Below are 21,258 nucleotides of genomic sequence, written 5' to 3' on the forward strand. Positions count from 1 at the left end.
ATCAGAGACAATAAATGGTATTTTCCCTGAGCTAGCACGACAATGTTCACAATGTGCCTACTAGGTGCTTTATAACTAAGGTTACATGCAAAACTCACTGCTTTGTCTTGATGTCATAACTGTGGAAACATGTAAAAAATACAGTTCACATGTGGAGAGTTTCATCACAAGATGTGATTTATGGATTATATTTTAAAAAGACCTTTGCTCAGATAATGACAGATTGTGTGTAATATGCATGGAAGCCCATTATCAACTGTGGAACAAGTGTGGAAATAAAGTTCTGGCAGGTAATCTTATCATTTTGGAGGTTTCAGGATCATTTGTGTTTGTTGTTGTAATACTCATTTTGGCCACAAGAGGCTGAAGTGCACCCCTACTCTATAATTTAAAAAGGACTTAAGGGATCCATTTTTTATTCCAGATGAGTTGTGGCTCATCAACAGTCAAGGATCGTGTCCTTGGGCAAAATATGTTCCCCAAATTGCTCCTAATGCACCATGTGGGGTAGCCTCGGCCACCAGTGTATGAAATTGTGTGTGAATGGTTGAATGAGCAATGTCTGTAGTGTTAACGTAAAGATTTTAGTGGATGCTTAGACTATAAAAACGCGATACAACTGGAGTCCATTTAAATTTCTCCACACACCAGTGTTTCCAACTTAGCGACTTTTTTGCCATATTTAACGACCTTTCAGCCCCCTCTAGCAACAGAAGACAGTGGATTTGCAGTTCTAAACATATTTAGGGTGTTTTTTAATCACTTCTTGTCTTTCCCACAACGTTATTCCTCTCTCCTTCAGTGTCCAATATAATTACATGCACATGGTAAATTATGGTAAATGGTAAATGGACCTGCACTTATATAGCGCTTTTCTAGTTGCTTTGCGACCACTCAAATCGCTTCACACTACAGACTGCGCTCATTCACCTGTTCACACACACATTCATACTGGTGGCAGAGGCTACCCTAAACGGTGCCACTTGCCACCATTTGGAATTCATTCACACACTGATGAACACAGCATCGGGAGCAATTTGGGGTTCAGTATCTTGCTCAAGGATACGTTGATATGTAGGCTGCGACGGTCAGGGATCGAACCACCAACCCTTCGGTTGGGGACCAACCACCTCTACCAACTGAGCCACAGCCGCCCCAATTTACAAATTATGTAAATTAGGCGACTTTTAGGACCGCCAATAGCTACTGTCCTTGAGGAGTTGGCGACAACTGCTCTTAACAAGGTTGGACACACATTGGTACAAGTTGTGTAACATTACTGTAATGAATTTCTTCTGGAGGGAAATGTATTTTAATTGATGCTAGTTCGCTAATGGTAGATTGGTGTAATCCTGACAAATAAAGCTAAAACATTCACCTGCCGATTTAAAAAAGAAAAAAGTTTTTATTTTGGAAGGCAAACTTTTTCACCCACACCGGAGGGAAAGCAATTCAGTTGAATTCAGACTTTGACAGTATTTTTCACCTCCTGTGTTGAAACTCTTCACATGATGGATTTCAGATTCATACAATGCATTTCAGAGGTTAGAATACGCCAGAGGGTGGTTGCATGCAAGTTGATATTAACATTGTGAAAAAAGAAAGAAAAAGTTTTCCAACAAGATAGTGCACACTTTAAAGAATCACATTACTCAGTCAGGTATAGAGCTCATGAATGGTGATCAGTAGTTAGTGCTGTACAGAAAACGTCTTCAGGATGGAAGTGTTTCAGGTTCCATCTGAAAATAAATAACTGACATATGTAGGCTATTGCAGCGTAGATAGTTCTTAGATCTTATGCAGAATTAGATCGTCACATAAACATTTATTAAAATGGTCAACATGGCTGGAAAAGGAAATAATCTTTGTGCAGGCTATTTAGTGGAGCTCCTTAATTTGTTTCGTTAATCTCCAAAAGTGACCACAGCTGCTGCCATAATAGAGGTCTGGTGGTGAAATGGTTGTTCTTGTGCTAAAGTTATTGAAATGTTTAAACCTGCATTAATCAGTATTTTAAACCACAGTTTGCTAACTGCCCACACCACATCAACTAGCCTACTAAGTGACTAAGTAGCGGGTTCATATAGTCAAACAGCTAGCAAGCTAAAGAGCTAACGGTTTTAATCCGATGTTGGGGCTATTGCTGACTTCAAATAGAATTTGTGACGATATGCTTGGCTTTCAAGTGGTTTAGTTGTGAGATCATCACTGCTGGACGACGACAACTATTGTTTTGCAACTGTCAATATCTAACTATTGTATGCTACCATGACTACCAGGCTTACTTCTCACCAATCTAATGAATATGGAAATGTTATGCTGCTACAACAGCCCCCACAATTAAATTGGCCACAGAATGTTAGCTACCGTAGCTGTAGGTATAAGTGATTCAACTCATCCAAATTATCAAGTTAGCATGGCAACGTTAGTTAACGATGCTAGCTGCCATTTCATTACAATGTATTAGGCTACATAACGTGAAAAATAATAACTAAACCTAACGCGAATAAAACATTCGTACTGTATATTATTTTGTTGAGTGGCCTGTTAGTGAAATGCTTTAAGTGAATTTAACTTTAACTCTGGTGAGCAGTGATGTAGTGTTTATGTCTAGTACCTTTATTGTGGAAAGTTAATGCTGTAATTTAAAACTGTCAGACTACGGAGCTCCCAGATTATTTTTTGTCACCTTTACAAGTACATGAGCAGCTACACTACATGAATTGTCTGTGAACATTAATTTATGCCTTTATCACGTCAGATAGATGTTTTTATTGGAACAATAATAATTAAATGCAATTACTTGAATATGGAGATGATTAAAAATGCCAATCCCTGCAACATAAACGCAGCCTTATTTGACGGCAGCAATGTGCCAGTTGTTGTGTTTAGTATTTGCTCTGTCCTCTAGTGGCCAAACTTGATAAATGCAGCTTTGAACGCCAGGTTAAGAAAGCAGATATGTATGAAATAATTTGTTCTAACAGATTTCCATGTGTAGGTTATGTAAGAGTTGTTAGTGTCCATATCGTACTGATAGTTCTATCCAGCCAGCAATTTGAGGATGGCCCCCCATCTATCTAAGAACATGTTTAGGTTGATTCAAGTGATAAACTCCATTTCTGCAGCTAAGTGGCAGAAACAACTCGCTGTTAGAGCAGCTAGCTAGCTGACAAGCATGGATATGTATTAGCAATGTAGAAATACATCAACTGGTCACAAATCTTTGCCTTAACCCTTGTGCTGTCTTAGGGGTCCAAATTGACCCACCATTAGGAAAAGCCCTTAATGATTGAACTTGAAATAATATGACTTTTCCTAGAAAGAAATTGCCTAAAATCCTACAACAACATTTCCCTTTTTCATATTTCCATGAAAGCTGTTCACCAACACGGTACAAGTCTTGTCTTTGGGGTCATTTTTTACCCAGCAACACAAAAAAACCCATAAAAACCATGCATGCATAATTTTTTAGCAAGCATACATGCATAAGTGCATGTATGCTTGCTAAAAAATTATGCTTACACCAATGCAGTACCTCTTGTAATGAAAGTAATATAAATAAACCCCTACTTTAGTAGAAAATTTAGTCGTAAACCAATTATGACAGGTCTGTTGTAATAAAAATGATTGGATTCACCTGATTAAATCCAGTTTTTCTGCACATTAAGAGAGAAAAACCTCGATATTCACAAAGTTTCTGATTAATTACTTTTTGGTTGTTCATGCGAAATGGATTAGGGTCAATCAAGCTGCTTTGTTTAAGGGGTTTAGTTAAGGTGGGTCATTTTTGACCCTTAGGACAAGTGGTGTGTACAGAAAGTTAAGACAACACAAGGGTTAAGCTGGGCCTACCTGCAATTGCTTGTGTGCATATTAGATTTGTTAATCAGATAATCACAGGTAGCCATGAAAGTGCTACAGTAGCTAACCTGATATAACCAAAACAAAAGAATCTGTCATGTTTTTGTAAAATTCTTACGTCAGAACACAAGGGGAATGAAGCATGTTTGTTTAACTCCAGTCCTGTGAGACAGCAGAGTTGCAGAAAAAGTCAATCAGCTGCTCACAGCTGATGCCAATGAGCTGCAGACCTCCACAATGGCTGCCAGGAGGGTTGTTACTACACCTGAAAGGCTACTCAGTATCTCAGCACTACACTGAGCACAGGTGGAAGCCCACGATGCCAAACTCACTTGTTGGCCAGCTCTGAGCGTTTCATCCTGATACAGATACACAGTGTCCAGACTGTGGGATTTAGGGATCCTCCATATGTGTTCGAGTGATAAATCCAAACGATTGCTTGACTCCTCGCTTCAGGTTGACTCAGTCTGCTCCATAAACTCTGAAATGGAAAAGATGTAGAGCAGAGTGAGATGCTGCAGCACAGACAAAACAGCTGCCGTATAAACAAAAGCAACACACGATGCAATATGTATTTGTTTGCTTATTGCAATGAAGTGTGCCTGAACATACAACCATTGTTATTCAAAGGAAAGTAAGCAATTATTTCTGACTGCAGAGCATCTTAAATGACTATTATTAAATTATCAACATGTCGTTGAAAGTAAATTTAACATGTATCAGTTTGTGGTTTGAATGCAAATAGAAATTTAGGATTTGATTGCATTGGGCAGAGATGATATTTGAAGGAATCTGCTGCCCTGCATGTTGATGTGAGGTTGCATCACTTTCCCATAAGTCAGCTGCCTGAGTTAAACTGACACCAGATCTAACACAGATATCTGACACTATAAAGCTTGTAACTGTGGGAATTTAAGCCCCGGTCTCATCTGATACCAAAGCACAATCCTTAAAGGGATGCACTAGGCTTTCCAACAAAGTTAAACACTTAGATTAACAGCGTAATATAAAGAGCGCTAAAGTCCACTCAAAGGGAGTTGGAGGAATGGTAGAAGAGCCAAACGGACCCAAGAGACTGGTGTTTGTGTCTCGAGTGTAATCAAGGGTTATTGCTTTTATTTTACCTGTTTTTCCTATATCCAACCTAAATCAAGTGGTTTTATAGTCTAAAATTTCCTGTGAACACAGAAGTTTATTTTGAAAATCCACTACACTGCAAAAAAGCCAACTTGTATCTTTTGGCCTAAAACAGTGATTTAAGTTGGTAAATATAAATTACTGACATTTAGGGCAATAATGTAAGTTAGCACAACAAAGGAAGCCGGTTGTCTGCTTAAAAACAAGTTTGTGAGTTGTTGTTACTTATATCTTTAAGTTGGGGTTCAAAACAAGGGACAATAGTTCTGCTAACTCTTATTTCTTTGTTGTGAAATGCGGGAAAGCAGTGAAATTCGGTCATTAGCGAAAGCTAGCGGCTAACTGATGCTAGCGGCTAACTGATGTAACTGCTTGTTACAGCTACAAGAGTAGCCATTAGCGTATCAATGCTAACTCAAAATTGTGGTCGCAACATTAGCTGACATTTCATAGCGGTGTTACAATCGTGCCAATTCAGCACATTGCAGATGTAAGGATTAAAAGTTATTACAATGTAAAATTGTAAGTTAATACAACTTACAGTTGAGTTGACAAAAATCTGTATTGAGAGTTGAGCAGACTCAAAAACAAAACTTAAAAAATTTTGTTCAATTGTCCAACTTAAAATTTTATTCACATTGAGTTCACCCAACTTTTCTTTTTTTGCAGTGTATGCATGTCACATGAAATGAAAATTAAATTATGAAGCTCTTATGAACAGTATCTACTTTTGACTTTACTTGTTAGACATCCTACGTCACTTGTGACTGTATGGCGGCAGAAAAACATTCATCAGCTTTTTTTAAATTGAAGCTGTGGAAACATTTTGGCTTCCTTTTTCAGCGGAGCTGAAGGACACTTTTGAGAAAACTGACTGTGGTGAGTCTGTACTCTGCCTTTTTGTTTTATTTTGTTATTTTAGACAAGATATTTAAGTTTTGCTTAGCCAAATTAAAGTTATTTGCATTAAATTGCATAGATTATACCCTCCCTCAGAAACAGGGCTGAAGAGTAAAAAAAAACAGTGGCCGATTTTCATGAAACTTGCTGGATCGGTGTGTGTTTAAATTAAATATTGTGGATAATTTGGATTCATGGTGCGGATACACCAAATATTTTTTAACATTGTGAGATAGCCTTGGCGGAGGTCTGTGCTCTTCCCCTGCCTGGCCTTCTAATTTGTTTTTGTTTATTTGCTCTAAAATGTGTATGAGGCGTGCACTTCTCATAAACTTAAAATGGAAATAAACATAAAAAAATGTGTAGTACATTTTGAAAGTAGCCCTCCAATACTGCTCAGAGATGAGAAATGATTCTTTAATTTGTGAAAGGAAAGAGGAGAGATAATCTATTTTGCAGATTTTTGTCTGGAATCAATTTTTTTTTAAAACTGTGAAAATTGTATTGTAAACCCAATGACATGAATTGTATTATTTGAGTGTGATACCTTTTTTCACGACTGTATATCTGTGATTAAAATGTTTTTTTAGTTTTTTTTTAAAATAAATAATTGGACCCAGATAAAACGAGTCTCTGTGCATTTTTGTGTGTTTTTTTGTGTGAGTGTGTGAGATGGTTCCTCATGGGCAACCTCAAACCTGGTACACAAACACACACACACACACACACACACACACACACACACACGTAAATGCCAGCGTTAATGTACTGTAGTGAGATATAAATGATGTTTGGGAGACTCGTGTTAGTCATGTGTTTAGTTACTTTCTGCTCAGCTGGGATGGAAATGTGGTTGACAAGATTTTGTGTGGCATTTAAAGTGTACTTTTTGAGGCAAACTGCTCCATTTTTACACTGTTAAGAAAGTGTTTTCATCTTTATAGCTACCAGCTACAGTGACAACATTCAAAGGCAAAGTTTGAATATGTCTGACAAGACTTCTGAAAGCAGAATCTACAGTTATCTTTATAAGACAAAAAGTTGAACTGCTAAAAAACTTTTTGACTTTCATCTCACTTGCTAACACTGGTGGGCTCAGGGAGGGGGTGTGTGCCCTTAAATGGAGAAAACATGATGATGTAAAAACATGATATAGGTAGATGCCCTACATACTAAAAAAACTTTGTGCTGTGAAAGAAACCAGGCTCCATTCTGAAAACCATCGTTTTAACAGCAGTGTGCTTGTGTTCTTGCAGACAGACCTGACAAAGAATCAGTTCAAACTTGTTCCACATCAGCATCATGTTGTAGTTATTTCAGCATCCTTTAGATCCGTTTATTTACATTAAATCACAGATGAATCACTTTTATTTTGGCTTCAGACTGATTAATGTGCAAAAAAACCATACAACTGGCCAAATAACATGAAAGCATCTGTTAATTTAAACCTTAAATTGTAGTTAACTTTTTGTGTTATGTGTTTTGTGTTTTAGTGTTTAGCTTGTTTAAAAAGTTCTTAAACAGTTCAACAATCCATAAAAATCTCCCTAATTAATGATATGAACTGATTTATACCTCTGACCACACACACGCACGCACACGCACACACACACACACACACACACACACACACACACACACAAATTGGCATGACAACTTATAGTTTATAAATTGTCATGCCAATTTAAATAAAACATTCCTTTGCATTACTTGACTGGAGCTCAAAGGTAATTATATTATACTATTTTGAAAAGTGGTGGAAGAAGTATTCAGATCTTTTACTTCACTAAAAGTACTAATACCACACTATGAAATTACTCCACTACAAGTAAAAGTCCTGCATTCAAAACTTTTTGAAGTAAAAGTACAAAAGTTTCAGCATCAAAATGTACTTAACGTATCAAAAGTAAAAGTACTCGTCATGCAGAATGGACCCACTCAGATTGTTTTATATATTATAAATATATTATTACATTATTTGTATCGATTCATTCATGTAAACAGTGTTTTAATTTAGTAAATATAGGCCTCATTATAACAATTTAATAAACTGTAATGGGTTTAAACATGTATAATAACTTTTAATTTATCATGTTTCCATGTTCAATCTCAACCTGAAAAGTAACTAAAGCTGTCAGCTTAATGTAGTGAAGTAGAAGTATAAAGTTATATAAAATGGAAATACTCAAGAAAAGCACAAGTACCTCAAAATTGAACTTAAGTACAGTACTTGAGTAAATGTACAATGTGTGTGTATAATGTTGAAAAATTATTTTTAGTATTCTATCAACTTGTAAACTTGATTATAAAGAGAAGAGAATGAAAATGTGAACACTGTAAAAACATGATAATCTGATACAGAATATAACAAACTTGTCTTACAGTTGGCAAGCTGGAGTCTGGTCTGTTCTTTCTGTTGGCTCGGAGTGGTGCGTGTTTTTGATTTGATATAGGTCAACTTCTTTGGTTCCATCACACCTGGAAAAAGCACAGAATGGAACTCATTTCAGAGGCTTTTTCTCAGGAGTCACACTTTTATTCTCTCTTCCGTCAAGAAAAGGAGTCAAATGTGGAGTTAAGAGACACTGACAGCCTGACATCTTCAAAGAGAGACAGATTTTCATTCTGAATTCAAAGTTGCAGGAGATCTAAGTGACTCGAAAGGAGCAGCAGCTGACACCTTGAAAGATGACAAATTTTTAATTCTGACCTTAAAATGACAAGCACATCATTGCACTGAAACACTGTGCAAATGAACCAGGAGTTCATGCGATAGATGTGGAGTCTGGGTTGCTTGAATCAAAAAACCAAAAGTATTCAGTGTGTGTCAGAAGAAAAGACCCTCCGGAGACCAACATTTAAATATGCATCTTACCAAAAAAGCATTCAGTCTGAGGCAAGTTTAGCAAAATGCCAGAATATGTCTCTGTGTCCAGCAGGGTTTCAGTGGCTTTGCTTTTTAACCACGTGTTCACATCAACAAACCGACCGTGACGTACGTGAGTGGAATTGTTATAGACATACTCGCATTTACTCAACATATTCTCATGAACGGGGTCATATGATTTCCTACAAAAATGCACAAAATTTACAGAATTTATATAATATCCTAAGAAAGATGTCCAGTTGCCTAAACATACAGTCATGGAAAAAGTGATTAGTCAATTTTTTTCTTCAATCTCTTGTTAATTTTAATGCCAGGTACAGCTAAAGGTAGGCTACATTTGTTTGGACAAATATAATGATAACAACACCGATGTAATATAATTTGACATAACGTTATAACGTGAAATTATCACGTTATTTCATGATAATGATATTTTCATGTTATACCGTGATATATATCGTTAGCCCGCTAGCCCGTATCAATCACATTGCAGTTAAACAAATCAAATAAATGAATGATACACATTTTAGTTGGTCTCTCTCAATGGCAAAGTTGGTCTTTGTCTTGCTCGCCTGCTAACGTTAGCGCGCTATCGATCGCCTGCTAACCTCAGCACGCTATCGACCGCCGGCTAACGTTAGCACAATATGAACGTTATAATGTGAAATTATTATTATCTTGAAATAAGTTGATAATATCACATGCTTGTCCAGACGTGTGCATTACTTTAAGTGTCTTCTGGAAACACTTCTTTTGTGTTCTGATCTATTTGCAGCTCATTTGTTATCGTGTTGTGTTGTGGTCTTTGCGTCGCGTTTTCTAAATGCTGCGCTCGTGTTGTCAAATTGATGAAGATGTTTTCTCACTTTGCTTGTGTTTTGTTTATTTGCATGTGTTATCTTAAGTTGCAGCGCTGTGAGCTCTCAGGGCCACCGTATGCACGGGATATGTGAGGCAGGCATCACGTACACGCAAATGCATAGTTAAAAGCAATGTCATGTTCTGTGTGAGCTTTGCCTGTATTTGCCTTTTCCCCCCTAAAGAGTCAGCCAGTGATGGAGTTTAGTAAATACTCTTGGAGCTAACGTTAATTAGTGACAGTTGTTCTATCTACCCCCGTCTAAGATCAGGGACCCATTGTTTTACAAATTTACTACAAATTGTGAGTCGTAAATCTGCCACAGTTAGCCTATCACTGTTAACTGCGTATATGTGGTGTCCGAGAATGGAAAGTTTGACAGGTATAGAGCAACAGTAAGTTGGTGGGACAGGGCTGGGAAGCAGCAGTTTCATTTCTCAATTCCAGGCTGTAACATTTAAAAATCTTCTTTGTTTTGTGACTCTTGTGATGAACTACACTCTCGACTTTGTTACATATGCACTTCTAAGTATTACTGGAACAGGAACAGTTTGACAATCATTTTACAATCAAGCGAGACCCAGCTGCTTTAACTGAGCACCATCTTCTTCTTGTACATACTGGTGCATCTCAATAAATTATAATATAGAGAAGTTTATTTATGTCAGTAATTCAATTCAAAAAGTGGAAATAACACATTATATAGATCCATTATACACAGAGTGAAACATTTCATGTCTTAATTTATTTAATTTCTTCTGATTATAATGATTATGGCTTACATTTAATGAAGACCTAAAATTCAGTTTCTCAAAAAAAAAAATATTACAAAACACCAATTTTAAAAAGTATGTTTAATATGGAAATGTTGGCCTCTGAAAAGTATGTCCATCTATATGACTCAATACTTGTTTGGGACTATTTGAACTCCTGGAAATTGACTTTTCCATCATATTCTAATGTATTGAGATGCAGCTGTATGTTGACCTGAAATCGTGCCGGTGAGAATATGGCTACGGTCAGACTGCAGCCTGAAGTGACCCAAATCCGATTTTTTCCGCCCCTATGCGACCTGCATCTGATCTTTTAATGACAGTCTGAACGACACAGATCCGATTTTTTCAAATGCGATCCAGGCCACTAGGATATGTGGTCCTAAAACCGATACATATCTGATCTTTTGACATGCGACTCCAGTCTGAACGGCAAGGTCGCATTCATCATACATAGGCTTACTGCTGGCGGCCATGTTTTCCGCTACTTCCGTAAACACTGAGCACGATCGCTGTGTGTGACGTTGTCGTGTCCTCCAATGCGCATGCGGGACACTTTTGGTACGTTTAAAGTTCACACTCGAGATCACATACAAGTCGCATTTAATTGGAAATGTGAACGACCTTGCAAAAAAATCGGATTCCACAAAAAAATCCGAATTGAGCATTAAGCCCTGCTGTCTGAACGTAGCCTATGTGTGTGTGGTGGAGAAGCCTCGGGCTTCACTCTGAAAACATGACTCACTGAGAGCCACCAACATATAAAACACATTGTTCCTCTTGACAATGAAAATGAGTGTTTTCCTTTGGCACATGCTGTGTGATTAGCACACTGAGCAGGTCATGTCTGCACTGTGTCCTCCTGCAGAAGAGTTATCAGCAGAGAGATGACGGGTCGGGTTCTTGCTGTTTTCACATGTAGTTATATATATACATGTGCTCCTGCAATTTCACACGCAGACTGAGAATAAAGCCAATGACATGACAGGAGGGAGTCTTCATGAAATGCATTTCCTCGTGTGGGAATGAAGCTTCAGCATCTCCTTGACGTTATCCACAGAACGGATAAATGAATGATGAATGACCCAATCAGTCATTGGATGTGTTCTTCTTACAGGAGAGTGCCAGATGGCAGATAGCTCCCCGTTCTATAGCTTATACAGCACAATTTTTATCAATGTAAAAAATGTGTATGTAAAGATTTATATTCGTCTGTTTAGACACTTTTAAATTGATTCATGAGATGAGTGTAGTTTACTGGAAGAGCTTTCCTTTAATGGGGTTATTTAAGTCAATAAAGCAGCACATGTAGTATACACTGAGTGAAACAACACTAACGTAAGCAACTTCAGTGCATCAATGTATTTATATCACATTGATTTCAACTCATAATCAGCACTAGAGGTGGGGGAAAATTGATACAGCATAGTATCACGATATTTTGGTGGCAATATTATATCGATTCATGGCCACCAAGTATAATATATTTAGCGTCAATATTTTTGCTGTTTTTTTTTTTTTTTCGGAGGCTCACTTTTAGGAATATACTGGAGATACTGGTATCATATGAAACTAGGAGATCTAAGGAATCTACAGGCACCATGTGTGTCAGGATATCGTAATTGGAAGTTGCTGAAATAATGCTGCTTGCATAAATGCATCAATGCAAATAATACTATATTTAGAATAAATAAAACAATCTGAGCGGGTCCATTCTTATAACAAGTGCTTTTACTTTTAATATTTTAAGTACATTTTGATGCTGATACTTTTGTACTTCAGTAAGTTTTGAATGCAGGACTTTTACTGTAGTGGAGTAATTTCACGGTGTGGTATTAGTACTTTTACTGAAGTAAGAGATCTGAATACTTCTTCCATGTGCACATACACTGAATTTACTATTCTGTTTAATTTACTACCTGAAAAAGTGAATTTTTGCCTGGAAAAGAGAAAGGTAAATTAACGTATCTAAAGATTGGAGTGAAGAGAGGAACAGGTAGCATTGGACAACTATTCTATAGGTGTTAATTGGCAAATATATTAAATTGCAAACTGTACAAAGATAATATATTTAACCATTTAAAACCATAAGGGTAGGGTCTAATCCTACCCCTACCCCTACACCTCTGGTTTACTGTACCTGATGGTGGTCTGGGCAGCCTGCTCTGGGTATCACACACACTGGCAGAGGTCACAATGGGTTCACACTGGGGTTGGATGGGCTGGAGGAAGGCCACAGTGGGGAAAGGCACTGACTGGATATGGGTCATGGAGGAGTCGGAGAGGGAGTTTGGCACTCCTGCATGGCTGCCGTCCTTAAAGCTGGAGGGGATTCTCCACCGGGGTAATGGGGAAGGAGACACGTCCTCGCTGGAGGACCCGGGGACACTGGGAGGACTGAGGGACTGTTCTGGGGTTGATGAGGATTTGGGGAGGAGGTGCAGGATGGAGGAGAAGAAGGAACAGGATTCAGGCAGGGGGATGGTCCCAATTCCACTGTCCAACGTTCGCATCTTGCAGCCGGAGCCTGCGGCACAAGGAGAACAGTTGAAGTGGCTGCAGGTCCCAGTGGGAAAGAGAGGGAGAGCAACAGGAATGAAACAACAGGGTAACCATGGTTGAAGTGGTGCTAAAGAAACCTTTAAAATATATGTGCACTAATAAAATAATTGATTGTCTAGTTTCATCTGTAACTCTGCGTGAGGGCCTGATCTCACAGAGCTTGTTTCAGCAGTTTGGGGTCATTTTTTGTTATTGATTTCAATGAGAGTGAAACTGTTTGCTAGTGCCTCACGTTTTTCCGCTCAAAGCACCTCGAGTTTTTGCAGGAGCACCCTGAATGCCTTACCTTCTTGTGATATAACAAGATCGTGCAAGAATCTCGGGATCTCAAGATCACAGATCCATCTCGTCAGGCTTCAAGTAATATGTTTGTTTCTGAAGAACCAGCGACTCCAATGTAAAGGAGCTACTGGCAGCTACATAAGCGTCTACACTGCAAAAAAGCCAACTTGTATTTTTTGGCCTAAAACAGTGATTTAAGTTGGTAAAACTTGGAAATCTAAATGATTGACATTTAGGGCAATAATGTAAGTTAGCACAACGTTTGTGAGTTGTTGTTACTTATATCTTTAAGTTGGGGTTCACAACAAGGGACAATAGTTCTGATAACTCTTATTTCTATGTTGTGAAATGCGGGAAAGCGGTGAAATTCATTAGCGAAAGCTAGCGGCTAACTGATGCTAGCAGCTAATTGATGCTGGCGGCTAACTGATGCTAGCGGCGCTGCTTTTTACAGCTACAAGAGTAGCCATTAGCGTATCAATGCTAACTCAAAATTGTGGTCGCAACATTAGCTGACATTTCATAGCGGCGTTACAATCGTGCCAATTCAGCACATTGCAGAAGTTAGCAGAAGTAAGGATTAAAAGTTATCACAATGTAAAATTATAAGTTCAAAAATCTGAATTCAGAGTTGAGCAAACTCAAAAACAAAACTTAAAATATTTAGTTTAATTGTCCAACTTAAAATTTTATCGAAGTTTGTTGCCTTGAAATTTTGAGTTCACCCAAGTTTTCTATTTTTGCAGTGTAATGCAGGCATGTCCAAACTATTTCAGAAAGGGCCATGTCGCTGCAGGTTTTCCTTTCAACCAAGCAGAAGCACAATAGGCAGAACTGATCTCAGGGTTCAAACAGCTGATCAGTCGAATCAGGTCTGCAGCAGCACGGCCCTTTATTGAATAGCTTGGACATGCCTGGTCTAATGCCAAGCAGAGGTAACTAACAACAATGGTGGCTCCTAAAGAGGTTACTGTAGATGCAGCAATCGCTTCAGATATATCAGAATGGGAGTATTTCTCCATTAGGAGAAGAGAAAAAAACAGCCCTGAAGGCTTTTACTCTTCTCCCATTAGGTTTCAGCACGTATGTTGTGTGACGTTGAAAGACAGATGGTTCATCCGCATTTTCTGAATCTGTCTGTCCTTTATTCAAACAGTTTCTAATGACAGATTCCCAGATGGTTCTGTGTCACAAACCACCTGGCAGCGTCAGGTTACTGAACGCCCCAAAGTGACAAAACTTCCACTGAAAAAAGCGCCAACGTCAACTGTTCCTGATTCATCTTAAAATTGTTGAGCTGACGGTCATCCAGGCGAAGCTCCAGGACCAGCCAGCCCAGACTTAGATACTAACGCACAAGGCACCTTTTAGTAAAGTTAAAGCAAAGGACGCAATACAAAGAGCACAAGAGGCGCAGCCAGGATGGGCCCGACGGCTGTGGATCATTCAAAAAAACTCCGAACTTTGATCCGGGAGACGATTGTCTGTGCCTTGTGTGAAACATGTGTGACTGCGTCCGGTAGTTAAGTAGATTATTAGTTAAAAAACACAGTTAAAAAAAAAAAAATCCCATCTTCTTTTAATTTATTTTAAATTAAATTTTGTTTTGTTTTTTGTTTTCTTTGTTACCTTCATCAATTTTGTCAATTCTGTATTTTTTGCACTTTCTTGTACTTTTATGTGAAGCACTTTGGTGCGGCTCAGCCGTCTGTAGATGCGCTATATAAATAAATCTGACTTGACTTGTTTTGTAGATTCTGTGAACTCAGAAGCCTTTTTTCCAACACAAAAGGAACGCGGTGCGCCTCGCAACCTATAAACTGCCCTCTCTCTCTCTGTCTCTCTGATTGGGGCTTAAAGCTGTTCCATGTGGAGAATAAACTGTTTCATTCTTATGGATAAAGGGCTAGAAATGATAACTGAAGAGTTGAATCGGTGAGTGCAGCTTTACCAATCAATAACAATTGATCCTCTCTGCTGTACTATATGATTGTTTCCCTCAGGATACCAAGGAGGCAGAACTGTTCAAGCTCTCAGCAGCTGATTCTAGTCTTGTGTGTCGGTTTTGTCAAAGCAGATGCAACAGATGGTTAGTCTGTTCTTTTTGTAATTTCTACTCATGCTTGGCGATGGTGTCCTCTTAAAAGCCAAGTTGAAAAATGGTGGTTGAGTAGAGTCTAATTATACATAAGTGTGAGGCTGGGTAATGATTTTGTAAATTACACCATACATGTAGCCCAGCCAATGCAAATCAAGCCCACTTGAACCACTGCTTTGTATTACAGATGTTGTTTAATGGGTGTGTGACTACCAGCATGCACCGATCACACTGTGACTATGAAATGCACAGAATGGCACGTGAAATGACACTTAAATACACGCCATATGTGTGTATTTTATGTGCAACATATGAAACATAACTGCCAAACACACAGTTATGTTGTACAGTATGTGAGATTGAAGATGCAGGGTTTGCATTGTTCAATCACAAGTCTGACATTAGACCTCCAGAATAACACATTATTGTCCCATTTATAAACCTCAAAACTCTATGTGAGGTTTGTATCATTTACACTCTTCAGCTACATTTCAGATCAGAGTCATGTAACCTTTAAAACAAATCTTCCAGCAGAAATCTAAAAAACATGATGTATCACAGCAGGCATCTGTCAAATGCACACATAATCTAAATAAGAAAAGATATCCTCTAGCTGTTGTCATGAAGGCTCATGTTTTAATATGTACCCTGTGGCAGGAACCTGCAGGCAATCACACGCTGGAGCAAAGGCAGCAGCTGCTCCCCCTTTATTAATTAAAGCACACACACACGAGACTTCACACCCCTCTGCTGGGGCTCTGCAAGCTCATTTTTCACCACTTTAAAAAAAATTCATTTTTGAGCTAGAGTGTGCAGATTAATTGAGTTTTTCTTTTTTAAATGTGGATAGGGTGAGGGAACAATTTGCAAATAAAGTTGATGCTATTTGTTGCCATGGAAATGCAGTCTGAGACTACACAAACACATGGACTAGTAATTTCAGTTCGAATAAACAAGATAGCACTCACACAGCCCTGTCTCCTTAAAATGTTCCCATGCAACTAACCTGTATCGTCAGTTACATTTTGAGGGAGATGGATTTTCTCCTGAAATTTGTTTGTTCTTGACGGATCACAAAACGTTTTATTATCAACATCCAGATGTTCACACATGGACGAGGGCAGGGTGAACAGATGGGTCAACTCAGGACTCTTACCCAGGAGACTGATTTTTTATTTTTTATTTTTATTTTTTTATATTATTAACGTAACAAATCTAGTCTACCAATCAATAATCTTTTACCAAACCTAAACATGTATTTTTTTTTTGCCTAAACATAAATTAATTTATATTAACCTGAACCATTATCTTTACTAAACCTAACAATGTTATGAAATGTTTTTATATTCAACTTAACCATAATATTTTACTAAACCTAAACATATAGGTTTTTTTTGCCATAAACATAACAAAGTTATGTAATACATTTATTTATATCAACCCAAACAATGATCCTTTACTAAACCTAACAAAGTTATAAATGTATTTGTATTTACCTGAACCATGATATTTACGAAACTTAAACACATAATTTTGTTGCCTAAACCTGAACCATGATCTTAATTAAACTAAAACATAGTTTTGTTGTCTAAACCTAAAAAAGTTATGAAATAAATGTATTTATATTAACCTGAACCATGATCTTTACTAAACCTAGACTCGTAGTTTTGTTGCCTAATGCAGTGTTCACACTTCAGAGCAACAGGCTATGAGTCATTTTTATGGAAGCTGGTTGCATGAAACTACAAACTGACGCCCGACACTGATGGGCATTTAAAATGCTCTTCAAATCTATTTCAACTTTCAAATTTTCTATTTTTTTTGAAGCATCAGCTTAGTCACATGTGTTCGTTTCAGCAGCTATCATGAAGATAAACACCAGGTACGCCTACGCAATGTACATTTTTAAAATTTAGAAAGGTTAAACGTTAGCTATGGTACTGTGTTGATTAGCTAAGTATGCTGATGATGTGCTCATGGTCTGACTACCAACTCTTCAGATACCGCTACGGACAAACGGCAGACTGTCTCTCAGTAGAACGGAAAGTAAATTACTTTTTACGTAACTTCTGTGGTTCGTGTCCCATCATAGCTACTCCACCATTTATGTACATGTATTTACTGTTTAAACTGTCTTATATACCTTATCAGGAAGTTTTTCCCCTAAACCTAGGTCAGTGCTTTTGTAGCCTAAATTCACAGAAACTGCACCTTTTTTACAACTGCAAACTGTACATGTTTGTATAATGACGTGTGTGCTATTTTTTACTTCGCTCTGCAGTACTGTGAGCAGCTAAACGCTCATTCTGACAAACGATCATATATGTTGTTATGGGTGGTATTGACAAACTGTCTATTCTGTCATTTAATAATAATAATAATAATAATAATAATACATTTTATTTGTAATGCACTTTACATTACAGGAAATCTCAAAGTGCTACAGGTTAAAAACATAACAGTCTAATTATAAAAATGGTAAAATAAAAAAAAAGGGGGGCGGGGGACAGCTAAGAACAGAAAACATACATACATAATCTAAAAACCATCTAGATGGGAGGAACCAAACCATTTAGTTTGGAGATATTTTATCCCTTAGCATATTCCATATGATATTCAAACTCTCTGGCCAATATGTAACTATTCACACCTCGATCCAATCAGTCAAATCAAATTAAAATGACCGCCACATATCCTGTACCCTCTCTTATTGCTCCAGTTCCCCTCTCCACTGTTCCCTTATGATAAGACCAGTTCCATGTATAGTACTTGAAATAAACAAGATATCATCTGTTCACATTGTATTACAAATGAGTTTCAAATGTCAGTAAATACAGCATTGACAGGACATGAGGTCCACAACATCCATTGCATTATGTGACTATTGCAGCTTTCATGAATTGCAAATGAGCTTTTAAGTGTCTATGTGTGTCAGTAAAGCAGTGCTCGAGATTGAATTGTTATTTTACCCTGCTGTAAACAAGAAGAAATAATTGAATTGAAGGGACATAGAACAGAAACATTATCGATCGTTTGGTCTTTAGTTGGAAGTTAACAAGAAGCGCGGTGACACAATCTTCCCTGAGAAGCAGCAGCACAGAGGCTGACAGCTGATTGGTTTCAACAAGCCTTTAATATGGACACTGAGGTGGTTGTCCTCTCTGCTGTACCCAGATCAATCAATAACCGCTCCATGTCACAAGACAACACTGCAGTTATCATCTTCTGATTTTATTTCAAAACATAGGATACTATAATAATATGTTTTACTTGTTATTGGACTAGAAATGTGACTTCACATGTTACACTGTAAAAAAAAAATCTGTTTAATTTACGGTAAAATACTGAACTTCACTGTAAAAATTACAGTGAGTGGGTTTTCTACTGTAATTTAGACTGAACAGTCTCTTTATTTTTAGGGTAAGTGTGTCCTTGTGACAATATGGTATTTCTCCAGTAATTTTACATGAATTTGTTTATATTTTTACAGTGAAACTGTATTTTCAAAAGTTTTTTACTATTCCTTGATTTACGGTAATTAAAATTGTCTATTATGGTGATTTGCAATTTCTTATTTTACGCCCTATTTCTGATGCAATTTGACAGTGTTTTACGGTAATTTCTACAAATATTTTCCACAGTGTACATTATTGGAATGCAAGTGAAGGGTAATAGTACTTCCAACTGAAATGACATTGTCCTTAAAGGGAAACTTGTTAATTTGGCAGGTTCTATTACAAAAACAAAAAGACAGACAAAAGCCAAATCTTGCTCTCCCTGATCTTATAGTATTCACTGATTCAGTTTGCTCAGTTCCATTGCATCACTAGTTGCATTTCAGTCAATAATTTCTATGCACATTTTGAAGATTTGCATAAAAAAAACTTGATGGAAACACCAAAATTCAATAAAACTTTGAAAATAAAAGTTTTTACGCTCGCTGGAGGTGTTTTTTTGGAGATGGAAACACTTTTTCTGAATAACTTCTGACGTAGCGGACATTAACTCATTACTGATCAGCTGTTTCCGCTCTACCGGTCAAGACAAGCTGACATGAAAGAACAATTATAAGTTGCTCAATTGAATTTAATTCCCGAAGACATATTTTCTCTCATGTGTTGTCCAATTAGCAACATCTTTATTATTATTTTCTCTCTCTGGCTCAGTCTCTTCTTCCACTACTTACTGGGAGAGAGAACAGATTTCTCTGTTCGTGACACATTATCTGGGCCGAACTTTGTTCTTGTGTGGTGTCTGACAACTATTGTATGATTGGTCAGAAATTTGAATTTGACATGTGCTGAAGTGAGATGGCCCTTTGAGAAGTGTTGCTTTTTCTTGAGTGAATGAGCTTTTCTTGAGTGAAGCAGGTGAGTGAGTGGGTGGGGCCAGTCATGTGGAGCCAAATTAGAGTGACTTTGGTCCAGACTGGGTCTTGAAACCCAGTGGATCATGAAGTCTGACAAGATATTTTGCATTATATGTCCCTTTTAAGGCTCCCTGGACTTAGTTCATGTGAAAATGACGAAACGCTTGGCCTCTACATTCATCTGAAAACTATTAATTGGTTGAGTTTGGTTGTGTTTCTGCTGAACAGAACGTCTCGTGAAATGTCCTGGCCAGAGCTAACATTGTGCTTGTTCTTACCTCCTCGAGAAAACGAACACATTTCTCTGATCTTGCGGAGTATGTATCAGCCTTTAGCCTACAGCAACACATTACACTGCCATCTTCTGACTTAAGTACGATTATGCAGCTTTGTTTATTTGCTCTAATTTGCTTTTTATTTAACCCGTAAGAACCCAGACCCAGTTATCCTCAAAGGAAAATTATGGGGGATATACAACAGAACAAGTGGACCACATAGAACACATTTATGATGGGGTTTTATTAAATACTACCCCTAAATGTCAAAGATCTGTAATGTGACATATAAGATACATTGGGTGTTTATTGTATTTATGTTTATGATATTTCTTATTTTAAAATTTAAAAAACTAGTAGTAACTAACACTAAAAGTGCTGTTTAATAATAAATTATTTTTCAGATTTGTTTTTAAGTAACAAAATAAAAATAAATCATTAATAAATAAAAACAAATAACCATTTGCCTTTTTGTTTGCATCTCCATATCATATATCAAGATTGTGACTTTAAATTGTTCAGTTCCCTATTAACAGATTGTTAAATGGGTTTAAACTTAGCCTAGTAACAAAAAATAAGCTTTTTGAAATTATTATTATACTAATAATATTATTATACTATTATTATTTCTGTTTCCAGTCATTCCACCTTAATGAGTTAAGGTGAAGCATAAAGCTGAATATGGGAGATTCTAGAAGATTTAAAGTGTTTGTTACACGTTTGTCACCATGGGTTCTTATGGGTTAATGCGACATTTCAAAAATTTTGCTTAAAAATTCGATTTGACTTTAATGGAAACACGGATACTTCTTTTTCCATGCCATCTATCTTTCAGTTCTCCCACCTGACTGGCTCCATCCACTCATTCACCTGCTTCATATTCACCTGATTACCATGACGTGACAACTTAATTATAGGCCACACACACCAGCTTTTTGCCCGACTGTGTTCTGTGTAAGCTAAGCAGGGGCTGTTGTTTATGACCTGATCCTGATTAATGAACCATTTTTCTTACTTCTGGGATTGTGATTCCTTCTTGCCTGGTTAGTTTACCGTAAGGCCTTACACAGTGGGGTTGTTATGCATAAACAACATGAAAATGCAAATGTGAATATTACTGGCAGCGATAATTTCAACTTGTTCAAGAAAAGGTTTGAATAGAATTATGCAGGCAGAGAAATTGACCCCGAGCAGTCTGTCTGAGATCAGATGTTGTGTAGCCTAAGCTACTGTTAGCTATTTTATTGAGTTT

The 21,258-nt window shown here is 37.4% G+C and overlaps 1 protein-coding gene across 1 annotated transcript in view; it reads right to left on the bottom strand.

Moving 5' to 3' along the window:
• Positions 1–3,514: 3,514 nt before the first annotated feature.
• Positions 3,515–21,258, bottom strand: part of LOC131979329 (nck-associated protein 5-like) — a 112,973-nt gene continuing 95,229 nt past the window's right edge. Inside the window, exons 12-14 of the mRNA XM_059343275.1 lie at positions 12,561–12,947; positions 8,284–8,379; positions 3,515–4,345 (exon numbers count right to left, since the gene is read on the bottom strand). Coding sequence (XP_059199258.1) covers positions 4,344–4,345; positions 8,284–8,379; positions 12,561–12,947 — 485 coding nt within the window. The 3' untranslated portion in view covers positions 3,515–4,343. The remainder of the gene's footprint in view (positions 4,346–8,283; positions 8,380–12,560; positions 12,948–21,258) is intronic.

The sequence above is a fragment of the Centropristis striata genome, chromosome 10, assembly GCF_030273125.1.
Source record: "Centropristis striata isolate RG_2023a ecotype Rhode Island chromosome 10, C.striata_1.0, whole genome shotgun sequence".
Classification (NCBI taxonomy): domain Eukaryota; kingdom Metazoa; phylum Chordata; class Actinopteri; order Perciformes; family Serranidae; genus Centropristis; species Centropristis striata.